At 37.2% G+C, this 15359-nt stretch overlaps 1 protein-coding gene across 1 annotated transcript; it reads right to left on the bottom strand.

The window, feature by feature from the left end:
* Positions 1–1589: 1589 nt before the first annotated feature.
* Positions 1590–13589, bottom strand: LOC112947580 (programmed cell death 1 ligand 1-like). Its single transcript, XM_026039699.1, has 7 exons — positions 13433–13589; positions 10400–10468; positions 8024–8377; positions 7417–7698; positions 6180–6290; positions 3435–3500; positions 1590–2458 (listed from the first exon to the last, which is right to left on the bottom strand). The coding sequence occupies exons 1-7, from the start codon at positions 13479–13481 to the stop codon at positions 2397–2399; spliced, it is 993 nt and encodes a 330-aa protein (XP_025895484.1). The 5' UTR covers positions 13482–13589; the 3' UTR covers positions 1590–2396.
* Positions 13590–15359: the final 1770 nt, after the last annotated feature.

Genomic DNA, 15359 nt, shown 5'->3' with positions numbered 1-15359 from the left:
GGAGGACCATGTGGGTCTGTTTTTCTGTATTGATAAAAAAGAAACCCAGAGAATTAGCTTCTACTGAAAATCTAACTTTCAAGAGGGCTAAAATTAAATTTTTAAAGTGTCATTTTGGATGTTAAAGGAAAACAAAGTGGGGTTTGTTTAGAAAGGATAGGTTTTTTCACATCAYTTGTTAAGGATCACAGCTCTTGTGTGTATCAAAATTTTGAGTTTCCTATCAACTACTCAGGAGCTTGAACATTAGCATTTTGGGAGGCAAAGTTACAGAATTTAAAATATATTTTAAACTTCTTATTTCAKAATTTTATTCATCTTATGTGCAGTGCCATTAAGAATGATGTAACAAGCATTGACTCTGTTTGGAGGGAAAGAAATAGATTTCTGTCAAAATGAACAAAACCAAAGGAGGCATCTGAAAGTCATAACTGTTAAGAGTTCAGCTCCTAGTATAAAGCTGTAGCATGTAAAATTAAAGAAATGTTCCATCGTGCTTGTGTAAATTAGGCAAGGAAATAGGTATTTTTCCCATGAAAACAAGAAATAGTTATTACTGCAGCTAAGCAAATTCTAAGCAATTTTATGCTTTAATGACTTCTAAATGCATAATGCTGAGCATGTTTCTACAAAATAGCATAATTTAAACATTAACATTTGGCCCTATCATGTCTGTATAAATCATCACGATCCTAACGCTGGTTTCTGCTTGTTTGTGCAGCTTTATAAAGATTCTGTAAGACTGATTTTGGTTTCATGATACCAGGTAAGCACTAATAACACTTACAAATATTTAAGAGGGAAAAATAGCCTTTTCACTTTAATATGCAAATAGCTGTTGCAGTTCTCAAAGAGAAAATACAAAACAAAGAAGCTGTCTTGAAGAGGCACTATATACAAGGTAATGCAAAACTATGTTTGTGCATAGAAGAGAGTCAGTGCTTTTCCCACAAATGGTCCTAAGATTTCTGAGGCGATTCTAACGATATGGGAATAATTAAGAATTATCTATTGTCTTCAATGGCATCAGGATCAATGCCTCAAAAAGCGCATGTTAGCTTCACAAAGTATCTATGAAGAATCAAACAATAACGTGCAGTATTAAAATGTGCAAGCACTGCAATGAATTAGAGAAACCATTTTATAGTAACTTTTTTTACTTGATACAGGACTACTGACTAAATATAGTTCAGAAAAGCATTTCTCTATCCTACTGCAGCCTGCAGAAACATTACTGAAACATTGTTAACCACAATTTCATATCGGCTAGATCAGATACTGATCAGTGAAGACCTCAGCTGAAGCGTGCATTCATATCTTTAGGATCCCATGACAGATTCATCTATTTTAAACTAGTAAATAAAACCTGAATTGGAACGCAGGGAAAAAAAAAAGAAAAAATATGCAAGAAAGACAAAGCATATTTTATTAAAAAAAAAACCGTGAATAGCATTGTAATAAATAATTTTAATCTGCATATTTTGATGCACAAAGCTATGCACCTAGCAAATGTTACAAATCAGTGGCTGAAGAACTGGAAACAGGAGCATATTCCCTGAGCATTTCTCAAGCAGTAACATGAGCATGTATTTCATGTCCTTGAAATACGAATGTTCCCCTCCTGTTTCCAAGATGAATTAAAAAAAAAGTGAATATAAAGCCAGCCTAAATCAAGATCTGCTCTTCCTGAAAGTCCAAAGAGTTGCATTGTCTCCAAATGGTAATCAGAAAAGTGACCAAGTAGTGCCAGCTATATCACACAAAGAAATTATATCCCCAAAAGAACTTCTTCAAAACAGGAGGTGTAAGCAGCTCAGTATTACATAATTATTTCCAGACTTCAGTATCCAGTGAGTTTCCTAATGTTTCAGCATAGCTGTGGGTAACAATATTTTTAAAACCTACAATAAGGAAGATAACCTCCTACTCCTATGGCGTTCTGCAGTGTCGCACCCTAATATTTTATGTGGATCAAAGTATTAAACATTTTCTTTACAAGTTGACAAGCAAATGTTCTGCAGAGAATTGAGACATCCAGGTGGAAAAACATCCTAGAAGATGGAATATTCTAGAAAGAGCTACAAAATTCATTGGGGTCATAGACCTAAAGTGCTTTTCTTTAAAGAGGCCTTTAAATAAAATGTGGTCTTGAAAGTGCATAATATTGACAAAGCAGAAATGTGGAGATTGGAGAATAAGTATCTTCATACCTATTCAAACATGCAGACAGAGGTCTGAATCTAAAGGCTTTTTTATACCATCATAATTCTATTTGCTCCATTGCAATTTTTCCTGACTTACAAATATGGAATATATGGAAACAAATTGCAATCTCAAAATAAAAACGAAATATTAAAATCCCCTTTCAATAAACAGAAAATAGAACATTGAAGCTGTCAAATATTCACTGATGAAAAAAGCTTCTCCTTCTTACAGTAAGTCTTCTCAATTGGCCCATCTGTAAAAGAAGTACATGAGCAAATTATCAAATTACAAAGGATTAATTATGAAGTAACAAAACATTTCACAGCTTGAAACTCTTTTTGTAGGGCCACACAAAGTTTCCTTTATTTTTAAAATTAATGATATAAAAATGAAATTAATAAAACATTAGATAAAACAGAAACAGAAGATAATCATGGGAGGAAAGAAAGTGGCAGCTCAAGCACAATAACGCAAAGTGCCCTCCTAACACATAGAGAGTGAAATTGCTGGGGCTTAGGATCTCCCTTCTTTTCAAAGTTCAACCCTTTCTTCAGCGTCCATTCTGTCAGTTTCTTTAATGCTATATCCTCAGGCCATCTTGAAAACATTTTTGTGGGGCTGGCAGACATATCTGTTTATTAAAATGTAGCAGGGAGGGACTTGAAATGTGATGTAAGTACTTTGGAAGTCATAGGAAAAAAAGTGAACGTAAAAAATCAATTACTTCTCTCTTTGGTTCCACATCACAGTCTATTTTAGGATTTTCAGTAATTTGGTCATTTATTTTCCTGAGGCAGAATCTCATGGCTTGAGACTTACTGGAGTGGCCACGATGCTCTAAAATCTCTTTCCTCATCCCCTTCCCACTGTCATACACCACTCTTGCTGTTCTGATAACCATTTATTTTTATAACAGAAGTGTAGGATAGATACAAGACGGATTTAGCATTATATATCCCCACATCATATTTTTTGCACCTTTTTTGTTCTATTTAAACCCAGTTTAATTATTTGATATAACTCCCAGAACAGCTACACAAACAGTGGTGATGGTAAATTTATAAGATAGTTAATGGGAGGTTGTATTTCTCCTTAAGGCTCTGTCTGTTAAAGCAGAAGACTGAACAAGCTAGCCCTGAATCAAGGCTCTCCTGTTTTTCTAGATGTAGAGACTGCAGAAGATATGTGCTGTATGAAATTTGCTACTACCTACTACAGTTTTTACTTACATTTTAGGTCTTCCTCTTCAGAAGAAACATCTCTGCGATCATGTTTATGCCCATTTTTCAACAGCTCTTTAAATAAACCACATACAGATAACAGTCAGCATAGCTTTAACTTCCATGTACTGAAAAATCTTTGYTAAATAAATATTCTTTGATAAATCTGCTGTTCCAGGCCTTCCAGCAATTGTGGGACTGAAACGCAGGCAAGGGAAAGGATTAATAACTAATAATTTGTCTCTTTTGACTAACAACAGTAAAAAAAAAAAAAAAACTGTCAGTAATAACTATTTTTTTGACAGAACAGTCTAATTTAAAGTGGTCTCTGAATAAAACTGAACAGCAAATTAAAAAAAAAAATCCCATAAGCCACCACAAGAGAATTTTAATTTCTTTTCTCTCTCAGTAAATTTTAACTCCCTCTTCCATTTCTCGCCCTCACGGTGGTACTGGCACCACTCACTGAGCTTTGTTAAGTAGCACCAGTATCTCAACAGGAAGAAACAGAGCGATTAGTGAAGCTGCAACTTCTCCTTGCAGTCCTCCGGGCTTGGTATCCTTTGTCCTTGGTGACATGACACAGACCTCCAATATTAATCACAGCAGAGGCACTGCCAACGTGACCTGCAGCACAGGGTCTGCACCCCGCTTGAGCTGCAGTGATGAGGGGCAGTTTGCAGGGAACAAGTCCCATCACAGACTCATTAAAACTCAGGAAAACCCTCAGTCCTTCTCTTGCTTGTTTCAAGACTGCATCAGCTCCTGGATGCTTTTTACTCCTCTTCCTAAGAGATGCAATAGTCAGGCAGATTTCTGAATATCCATAGGATTTATTTTGAAATGTACATTACAAGTAATTCTCAAGCAACTTAGGAAACTCCTGACCTTCATCTGAAATCCCCAGATGGGAATCTTATGAGAAGTCAAGGATTTCTGCTGGCCATTCTTTTACTTTCATCTTCTGCTCCCTATTTCATCATGCTCCTATTTACTTCATCATGGTCCTATTCCCATCACATTCTTAAGACAAATACGTGCTCAGATATGCAGGGGGAGGTGCAGGTCTTCTGTAGCCTATAAGCATCATCTGCAATCCTGTTAGGATTACAAATACTTTTCCCAGATTCTGTCTCAGAGCACATATGCAAGAGARTAGTATGTGACCAAAAGATAGATATCTGCATTTAGTTCTACTTTGTATTTCATGAACATAAAATTTCAGAGTGGACTCTGCTGAGAAGTGCTTTTGTGTGAATTCTAGCCACAATATAGTGCTGTTTCTAGTTTTTAAAAGGGAGAAGAGAGCTGGCAGAGAGGTTTTATCATATAGCTTGAGCTAGTACAACTCTGTTAATGTTACAACACAGTTGATATTACTACATAGCCTTTGTTTTGGTTCCAGCTGAATTTCATGCCAGCTACCCATTTACGGGGTGTGAWCACTGAGAATTCTGAGAATTTCCACATAAATTGCTAGTCCATTATCTTGTTCATCTTTTTGGGGTATTTCTGGTAGTATTTTGCAGACTAGTGTATGATGTTGTAATACTAATACTGTCAACTTTGAGCATCTTGAGTGTTTTCCTTGTATATAGCTTGCCAAAAGAATTGAATGGTTATAAGCACATAAATTATTTTAACGAAGCTCCAAATGCTCAATAAAAACTTYCTTTTTTTTTTGTATTTTCCAAATAAAACTTACAGATGTTCAGAGATGTTTGACTTTATTGCATCTCTTAAAACAAATAGTAAAAAGCACTCTAAATATAAAAATCTGTCTTAAGGGAAAAAAGAAAATGAAACCATAAATTTAAACAACATGTTTCAAACATTTTTCTTTAATTGGGGGCAAAAAGATATTACTTTCATCTTAGGACACCTTAGGACACCTTAATATATTTTATCTCCCTTTTTTTTTTTTTTTTTTTTTTGGTCAGTTAGTGAATGAAAATAAATTATGACCAACACTTCAGCTCTTCAGCTTGGTGTGATGCCAAAAGTATTCAATTCCAGGCAGTCAAGAGAACTGAAAAAGCTCAAGATATAAGAAGGAAATGAAATAAACAAGGGTTACCAAGGCAAAACAGGAATCTCATATAAAAAAAATCAGATTAAAAAGCTTAGACCTACTTCATATGCAGTGTACTATTTTTATTATATTTTTAACCACAACTAAGATATACGTAGAGATCATAACAGAGAGAACTTCTTAAAAAATAGATGCCCTCACAATTTTTCTAGAGTTCCTCATATCTCATACAAAAATAAAATAAAATAAAATAAAATAAAATAAAATAAAATAAAATAAAATAAAATAAAATAAAACAGCTATATCCAGTCCCAGCATTCAGCATCAAATCACAAAGAAGGGCTCAAAATTGGAAGCTTACAGTTATGTTACATACGTAAATTGTGCTTTGACCTTTAGACGGAAAAATAAAAGAAAAACAAGCAATCTTACTGTTCCACCTAAYTACCTGTAGCCAAATATAGGCTGCAGCTAAAAGGTGCAAAGGTAAGTGGCCTGTGAGGAGCTGACAAGCTGTTCCACTCTGCTAACTTAATAGCCAGTATGCAATAAATTCAAACAAAGAAAAAAATGTGGTAAAAGAAAATGGTGGTTTCAGGATGAAGAAACTAAATCAATTATTGTCTTATTGTCTTTATTGTCTTATCTCACCCCTGGGAGGTTGAATTAACACAACAGATGGGATAATAACTGAGATATGCTAMAAGAAATAGCTTGAATACCTTTTCTTACGCAGAGCATAAACAGAAAGCCTGATCCGAAGACAGCTACCACAATCAGAACTGCACCAACAAAGCGTCTGTTCCTAGTCCACAGAATATCCTCAGCTGCATCTTTTAGAAAAAAAAAAAAAAAAAAAGAAGAGGTAAGATACTGCAGGTTATAGTCAAGCCTCTCCATTTTGATTTTTCTTCCTTTTTTTCCCCCCATGCTATTTTGTCTGCTATTAGAATTTTAAACATTATAGCAGCATTCTACACTGCAAAAGTCAAAAAGATAAGACACACATAAAAGATAAAACACATATATCTTTGCTTCCAGGATTCTGGGTGACAGTCCCCTTCCTGCTAGCCATCAAGGAACAAAATGGTGAGCTCCATTCCATTGGGATTACAGAACGAGACTAGAGCCCCTTTATGATGGTAGAGCTCTGAATGCAAAAGTTAGGCAGCCTCCTCAAATGTTGAGGTATTTCCTCCCTAAACCGTAGTCTCATTCTTACCACTCTTTAAAAGGAGGTCTAGCCATGAAAATTGTGCCAGGACAGATACTGTGCACCAGACTGGTGAAATAACCTGAATGAGTAACAGGAAGAGGCTCTTTTTCAGCTGGACCAGGTTTCCAGTCTGGTTCAAAGCCTGTGCCAGCAAACACAGGCACAAGGGAGGAGAAAAAACAAAAGTARGCAAGTGATGATGACTGATTAAAATGTCCTCCAGGAAACTGTGCTGTTCTCCTGCATTCAGCTGCCTTCTGGTAAACCAGATGTTTGCAGAAATAAAATCTGTGCACAATTTGTTAAATTCAAGATTCTGGCAGCAAAGGCTCTGGTAGCAAGGAAAAGAAAAACATGTTGTTCGAATTTCTTAGGACAGTTCCCATCTCTGAAACACAACATGTTTGGAAAATGTGTTTAATTTATAAAGAAGGGATTTGTTTTGAGGATCCAAGCTCTATGTTTTTCAAATAATTGGACTTCCTTTAAATGACAGTTGCACACTCAATTTTTGCTTAACTATATACCATGAAAAATGGTTATCTTGAGCAACTAGTTCCTTCCTCTCCCATGCACGGTGAACATATTAATATTGAGAAAGTGTACACTGCTAACAGCTCTTAATGCTACAAAGTATTTCTTTTTGAAATTAGATAGAAAATAGAAGAAAATCATGAGTGATTTATCTGAAATGATATATGAATTTGAAAAGGACAGCTATAAATGAAATTCAGGACTGTTACCTGTTACGTATAAAATGGCAGATGTATTTTCTTGAAGCTCTCTGTTCCAGAAGGTACAGAAAAAATTCTCATCCATCCYGCTTTTGATTGTTAGTGTACTTGTCACACGATAGAGCTGATCATTTCCAGTTTCATAACTTGTGTTTGCCTTATCAGTGAAATCCTGATATCCTCCATTTTGCCATATTACTTCAGCTTTCGGATATCCTTCTGACTGGCATGTTAACTTCCATTCTTTGTCTCCTGTACTCACCACTCCTTGGTTTATGGTTCTATATGGAGCTAAGCAAARAGAAGAAAACAATTACATGAAGGAAGCTAGAATGGCAGCGTGCACTAATAAGACATAGCCTCCTCATGCCCAGCCTCTGGGTCTTAGTTCTATATGTATTTTGTAAAAAATTTTCTTAACAGATAAGATATGTTTCATTACTCTTGATAGTAATCAGGGCTGTACAGGATTTATCTAGGGTTTATTATACTGACATTATTTTGAAAACTGCATTAGTTCTCTGGCCCAGCCTGCTCTGTCCAAATATTTTTTTGCAATACCCTCCCTTATAGGCCTGCAAAGCAAAATATAGAAACCCCCTGCAGTAAAACTCACCCTTAACTTTCAAACTGATCATCTTGTAGTCAGCTCCCCCATAGCCAATAAGACAGCGATAAGACCCTGCATCCGTGAGCTTAACATCAGTGATCTGAAGGACAGACTGCCCAAAGTTCAGTTTCTCTTTCAACAATTTTATTCTTCCCTTAAAGTCATGGTGCTGACTGTTGAAGTCTTCCTCCCCTTTGAGAAGTACATAAACATCTTTTCTAGAATCATCTTTTTTTTCCCAACTGACACTTAAATCTCTAAACTTTAATTGCCCATTCACTGGAAATGTGCATTCCATGGTCACATTGTTCCCATATTCCGCCGTGTAGGTTGACTGTGGAGCTTCAACAGTGAATAAAGCTGAAAAACAAAATTCAGAAGAATGTTTTTAATTTCTCAACTATAAGCCTAATTTTCAAAGTTATGTTTTATTGCATGCATAGGACATTTGAAAATCCCCAAATACTATCCTGCTCATTAAAATTTTCAAACTTGTAATTTCAGTTAAAATTTTTGCATGCACACAGACAAGTTCAGGACAAATTGGGCTGTTTATATCTATATATAAATATACATATGGTTTGTACATTTACACAATACGATCCTTTTAAAAATAATAGATGTATGCATGTGCATGCCCTCAGCTGTGGCTTTCAGAACCCTGCCTACCCGTTGGTAATGCCTCTTACGAGAAAGCTGTTTATTTGAATGTCACAGCATCACAGAAGGGTTGAGATTTGGAAGGATCTCCGGAGATCATCTAGTTCAATCCTCCTACATAAGCAGGGTCACCTAAGCACATTGCACAGGATCATGTCCAGGCGGGTTTTGAAGATTGCCAGAGAAGGAGACTCCACAACCTCCCTGGGCAGCCTGTTCCAGGGCTCTGTCACCCTCACAACTGAGAAGTTTTTCTTCATACTCAGATGAACTTCCCTGTGTTTCAGTTTGTGTCTGCTGCTTCTTTCCCTGTCACTGACCACAACTGATGAGAGTCTGGACCCATTCTCTCTACACTCTCCCTTCAGATACTGGTACACACTGAGCCCCCCTCAGCCTTCTCTCCTGCAGTCTAAACAGGCCCAGCTCTCTCAACTTCTCCGCATAGGAGAGATGCTCCAGTCCCTTCATCATCTTCATAGCCCTCTCTCCAGTAGCTCCATGTCACCCTTTTACTGGGGAGCCCAGCACTGGACACAGCATTCCAGATGTCAGTTACCAAGGCGAGTAGAGCAGGAGGATCACCTCCTTCAGCCTGCTTGCAACAGCCTTCCTAAGGCAGCCCAGGATACTCCTGGTCTTCTTGGCCACAAAGRTGCATGGCTGCCTCATGGACCCCCAGGTCCTTCTCCAAASAGCTGGGGATRGTCCTAGTGCCTGGGGTTATTCCTTTCCAGGGGCAGGACCTTGCACTTGCCTTTGCTGATCTCCAAGAGGTTCCCCTCTACCCATCCCTCTGTCCAGGTCCCTCTGGATGGCAGCACAGCTCTCTGGTGCATCAGTCACTCCTCCCAGTTTTGTATCATCAGCAAACTTGCTGAGAGTGACTCTGTGCCTTTGTCCTGCTCACTGATGAAGAAGTTGAAGGGGAATGACTCAGTATTGACCCCTGGGGACACCACTAGCTATAGGCCTTCTCTAGACTCTGAAGTCTACGTTCACGTAGACCTGCTGTTCACGACCCTCTGAGTTCTGCCATTCAGCCAGTTCTCATTCCACCTCACTGTCCACTCAAGTAACCCACACTTTCTGAGCTTGTATTACAGAAGATGCTGTCAAAAGCCTTGCTGAAGTCAATGCAGACAACAGACACTGCTCTCTCTCATCTACSCACCCTGTCATCCCATCATAGAAGGCTATCAGGTTGCTTAAGGATGGCTTGCCCTTGATGAATCTATGCTGACTATTGCTGAATACCTTCTTTTTCTTCACATGCTTGGAGATGACATCCAGGATGAGCTGCTCCATCACCACTCCAGGGATGGAGGCAAGGCTAACTGACCTGCACTTCCCCAGGTCCTCCTTGACTTTTCTGAGGATCAGATGGACACTGGCTACTACAGACTTTTACACATGATGCTGAAGAATATAAAACACACTCCCAGGTTTGACATATCCAATGAAACTACTGTGTATTGCAAACTGTACTATGTCTTAAGTGGGACAGCTGCTGAAACAACAACTGGTATTTCAATCCAGATTCTTATCAAAGCAACTATATTAAACACACATATAGACAGCTTAATTTAAAGACCACCTTATTTAAAACATTAAGCAAAGAAAAACAAAAACACTAATACTTTACGGAAAACTACCCGAGCAGTTRAAATTTCCATGCTTATACACAGATAGGAAAATTAAACAAACAGTTCAGCTTCTTACCATGTAGGAAATGCCAGTGGAACACAAATGTATACAAAAGCAAAGGCTTTTCCATGGTGAAGATAGAACCTAAAATGATAAAATAATGGGCAAATATAAATACCTGYTTATTTTTCACTTGTGCTGTAGAATACACTTTAGCCACTCCATATGAAGAACTGGACTGAAAGCACTGAACTCCCCTCTAGCCAAAGATAYGCCAAAACTGCCTCTACGACCACTGCAAATCAGATAGAAAGTTACTTACTTGGGCTTAGGAAGGATATACAGTTTCATTTGCTTTGAAAACTTAACTATTGGTTATGGCAACATATATACTTTATTTCTTTCTCTTGATTAGTAAATAAAGAATTTTAAGTATTGGCTTAAGTAGGTGTCAAGAATTGTAGTTGGGAGCATTGCTGCTAGGAAGGGAGAGGAAAAGCTTTATATACAGATTGAGTGGAAGAAATAGAACTCACCTCTCCCCCATCAGCTTGCCTTATTTACCTTACTATGAATTTACTAAATTTTATAACATCTTTTTCCACAGTGCTATTATAGGTCTTCTGAAGATAAATATATTGTAAACAACATCCAAGTGATACCTAATCTTTTAATTAAGGAACAGTTTTTGCAACAGCACATTTGTAGAATGGTCCTAAAAATTGCCAGCCTACAAGAAAAACCTGTTTGCTTGATTTTTTTCTGAACATATAAATTATTTCAGTTTTCCCTCAAGAAAATTCCTTCCTCCCACCTTTGCTGATAGGCTTTTTGTGCTCCTACACATTAGCATCACATCACACTTATTTATGCTCATTCACAAACTTACTTCACAGACCCACGCTTCCCAAGTCTATATTCTGAGTCATAGCAGTAGTAGATTCAAACAACCTCACCTTTTTTTTTCTTTTTTCAGATTACCTTCAAGCAAAACTTAAACTCTCTTTAATGCAAGCCTGTTTAAAATACAGAAATATCTACAATCTTATTTAGATAAAATTCTCTATTTGCATACCTGAACAGTCACAGAAATTAGCAAAGATTACATTAAACCGTTTCTACTGGTGGTTCCAGTATTTGYACAACCAACTAGGCAACATCAAATGCTCCAAATGATGAAAATATATCTGGTTTGAGAATCTTYTAATGGTTTTGTCTTTTTTTCCCCTGGCTTGCAACACAAAGACAGTAATAAATAACCAAATTGTTCTCATTCATAGGTCATATATGTGCCTTTGGATCACAGTAGCTTGCGGGACTTAAGTCTCTTCTCAACAGATTCTGACACAAGCTACTTTTTCCCTCAGATTTCCACTGCCTGATCCCAGCACAGAATTTGTGGAGAGCGATATGAATAGAGATGGAAGAATAAAGGCATTGTAATACACAGTCAGGCAGGCATGAGCAATTACAAAAGGTCGTTCTGCAATTACAAAAGGATGTCAAAAGGGATAGGAAAATATAAATAAGATCCTTAGGTTCTGTTCCACTGATAAATATATTCCAGAATCACATGGTTAGAGAATCAGATTTATTTCCTAACCACAAGTGGTGTTCTTAAAAGCACCATCAAACTCCTGCCTAATCCGAGGTAGCTAAGAGACCCAAGTTTCTGGTGATGGGAGGCATGAGAACGCTTTCAACGTTATGCCAGTACCTGGCAGAGCACCATCTGAGCTCCAGAATAAACCTCCTCAAGCAAGGTGGAAGAATACCAGTCCCAACGTGTGCTCTGGTCAGGCCTGCTCCAGCAGGGCACACTCATGAAACTGATGGSAACAGGCACGCTGTGCTGCCCATACATACATACCCGGCTTGTAGCCAGATAACACACAYCTCACATCACAGGTGACTAATATCCACTTTTTCAGCAAGAAGTCAGAAGGTAGGCATTAACTGCAGGGAAAGACTTGATGAACTCCTCGGAAAACCATGTCAGAGAGCTAGCATCTTTATGACTCTGATTCTTGTACACTGCAACTAAAGGACTTTGATTTGCATGCTTTCTCCAACTGCCAAGCAAAGCCTTACTAAGAAACATAACACTACCCCTCACAAAACCCCTCAAGACTGACCATCTGCTCTGACAATCTCTGCTACTGTATTTAATTTCACTTTCAGATAGAGGAAAGCAAAATGTCTAGGTGCACATGAAAAAGTCTTCTGCAATAGCCATTACAGAGCCTTCGTCTGTCTCTCCCTGAGCAGTCACAACGCTCAGGTGGCTCAGCTAAAGCCACTTGAGAACCTAGACACCTTTCAGGGTGCCAAAGCATTTGCCTCATCACTATTTTTCTTACAGAACCTATTACAGTGTCTCTTCCCTTCTCACAATTTGTATCTGACACCTCTAGCTGACACAGTTTTATAAAAGTCAGAAGATACCCACAGCACAAAACACTTGTCAGTCTTGCAATCTCAGTCAGATGAAGAGCGAGAACAAAGCTCTTGCATGCAACCTGTTTTGTGACAGAACTTAAATGCTGATGTAACTCCATTTACTTCTTTAGGAAACTTCCCCCTTTACAGGAAAATTCCCCAACAGGGAAAATTCTCTATTGCTAATAGTGGTTCACTGTGACCGGAGGCAGAAATGCTGGGAAGACTACTGTATGTGATATTACAGGCATGTTAAGAAACATGTCATCTGATTGGAGCAAGATATGAACAACAGTTCGCGGAAACAAGTAGCAAGAAGCAATCTATCTACATTAATTCCAGGTTCACACAGGTCTTACCACACACTGTGTTAAGCAACTGCTAACGGTAACTGGAAAGTTTTGTGTAACTTATTTCTGTTGGTCAACATCACAGATGAGCAGTAGCAATGGTTAATCCTTCCCTGGCAACATCTTACAGAATTCACCTTACGTTTTCTCTCCAAGATCCAGAGCAATGAAGGTTTCTTCACACACTATCATGTAGCACAGGAAGGGTTATTAAGCCTTTATATTAGCTTAGAGAAATAAAGAGAGCTTTTTTTCTAGTTGTAGAGATCATCAAAGAATAAAGAGAAAGCAAGCATCAGAAGTCAAAATCAGTACTCACAGGCATATGCTGATGGTAGAGGGATAATCTGGTCAACAGCACAACACATGACCTTTCAGTTCAACCACTTATCTTCTCTCTAAGTATCTCAAGAAAGGGTTAGGATTCTCCGAAGAGATAAAATACTGTAAAACAACCACTTAAAATTTCTCAGTGAACATTTCTTCTTTCCCTTGACAGCCCACTCACAGTACCTGTCATGGAATTACAAACACATAATGCACAAGTTCTGTATGAGTCAACTTTTGTAAGGGTGGGATGAGTGTTATAGGAACACGGAGGCAGCATTAAAGGAAATACCTGAACATTTAAACTCTAGAAAACTGAAACTACCTTAGGTGACTGAACTTCTGTAGTTCACGAGGCCTAATGAACTTTCCTTCCCACCAGTTTCCTCTGTGCTCAAAGACCAGCCTTAATGACATTTCAGTTTCTCAGAAAAAAAAAAAAAAAAAAAAAGCTCAGCTACATCATAAAATAAGGCCTGGGAGACCACAGACAGAAGTCATTGATGTGGACAGTACACCAAAATACAAATTCAGTCTCCTGTTGTTAATTGTTTCCCTTGAGCCCACCAACCCTTTCTTTATTCCCATATTTAAGAACTTAACATCAAATAAAAATTTCTGAAAGCTTTCTTTCACAGCAATTATAATCAGATACAGATACACAGATAGACATGAATAAACGCATACACACTAYGGTCTGTATATAAAAATACGTACATCTATGCATACATACACATTCAGCTTAAACACATAGATGTTTAGGTATGGCAGAAGTAGGTGCATATAGATATATAGCCATGCACGCATACCCAGAGATACAGATATATAGCCGTACATGGATACATATGTATATATGTATSTATGTGTATATATACATATACATGTGTATATATGCTATGTGTATACATAKATGCACATATACATACACATATACATATACACATTACATATACTACCTATCCCACTACCACCATACATATACATACATGTGTGTGTACATGCATATACACATATGTACAAATACATACATACACATATACGCACACATATATACATACACATACATATATACATATATACATAAATATATATACACATACACACACACATATATACATACACACACATATATTATATATATACATATATATACATATATATACATATATATACATATATACATATATATACATATATACATACATATACATATATATACATGTATATGTATATATATACACATATACATATATGTACATACATATACATATATATACATGTATATGTATATATACGTATATACATATATATACGTATATATACATATATACACATATATATACATAAACATACATATATACGCATATACACACACATATATACATACACACACATATATTATATATACATATATACACATATATACATAAACATACATATATACACATATACACACATATATACATACATATACATACATATATACATATATATACACGTATATACATAAACATACATATATACACATATACACACACATACATACACACACACACATTATATATACATATATACACTATATATAAACATACATATATACACATATACACACATATATACATACACACACATACATATATACATAAACATACATACATATATACATACATACATATATACACATATACACACATATATACATATACACACACGCGCGCACATATACACATATATACACACATATACACATAAATATACATAAACATACATATATACACGTACACACACGTGAAGCACACGTCTATGCGCGCACAGAGGTGCGCACCCGCACACACGAGCGGCCCCGCGCCGCCCCCCGGCGCTGCCCCGCGCCCCTCGCTCACCCGCGCGGCGCCTCCGCGGCCGCCCCGTCCGCGCCC

The sequence above is a fragment of the Nothoprocta perdicaria genome, unplaced genomic scaffold, assembly GCF_003342845.1.
Source record: "Nothoprocta perdicaria isolate Ctin4 unplaced genomic scaffold, notPer1 scaffold_238, whole genome shotgun sequence".
Classification (NCBI taxonomy): domain Eukaryota; kingdom Metazoa; phylum Chordata; class Aves; order Tinamiformes; family Tinamidae; genus Nothoprocta; species Nothoprocta perdicaria.
Note: the sequence above shows the minus strand (reverse complement) of the source record. Positions and strands in the feature narration are given on the sequence as shown.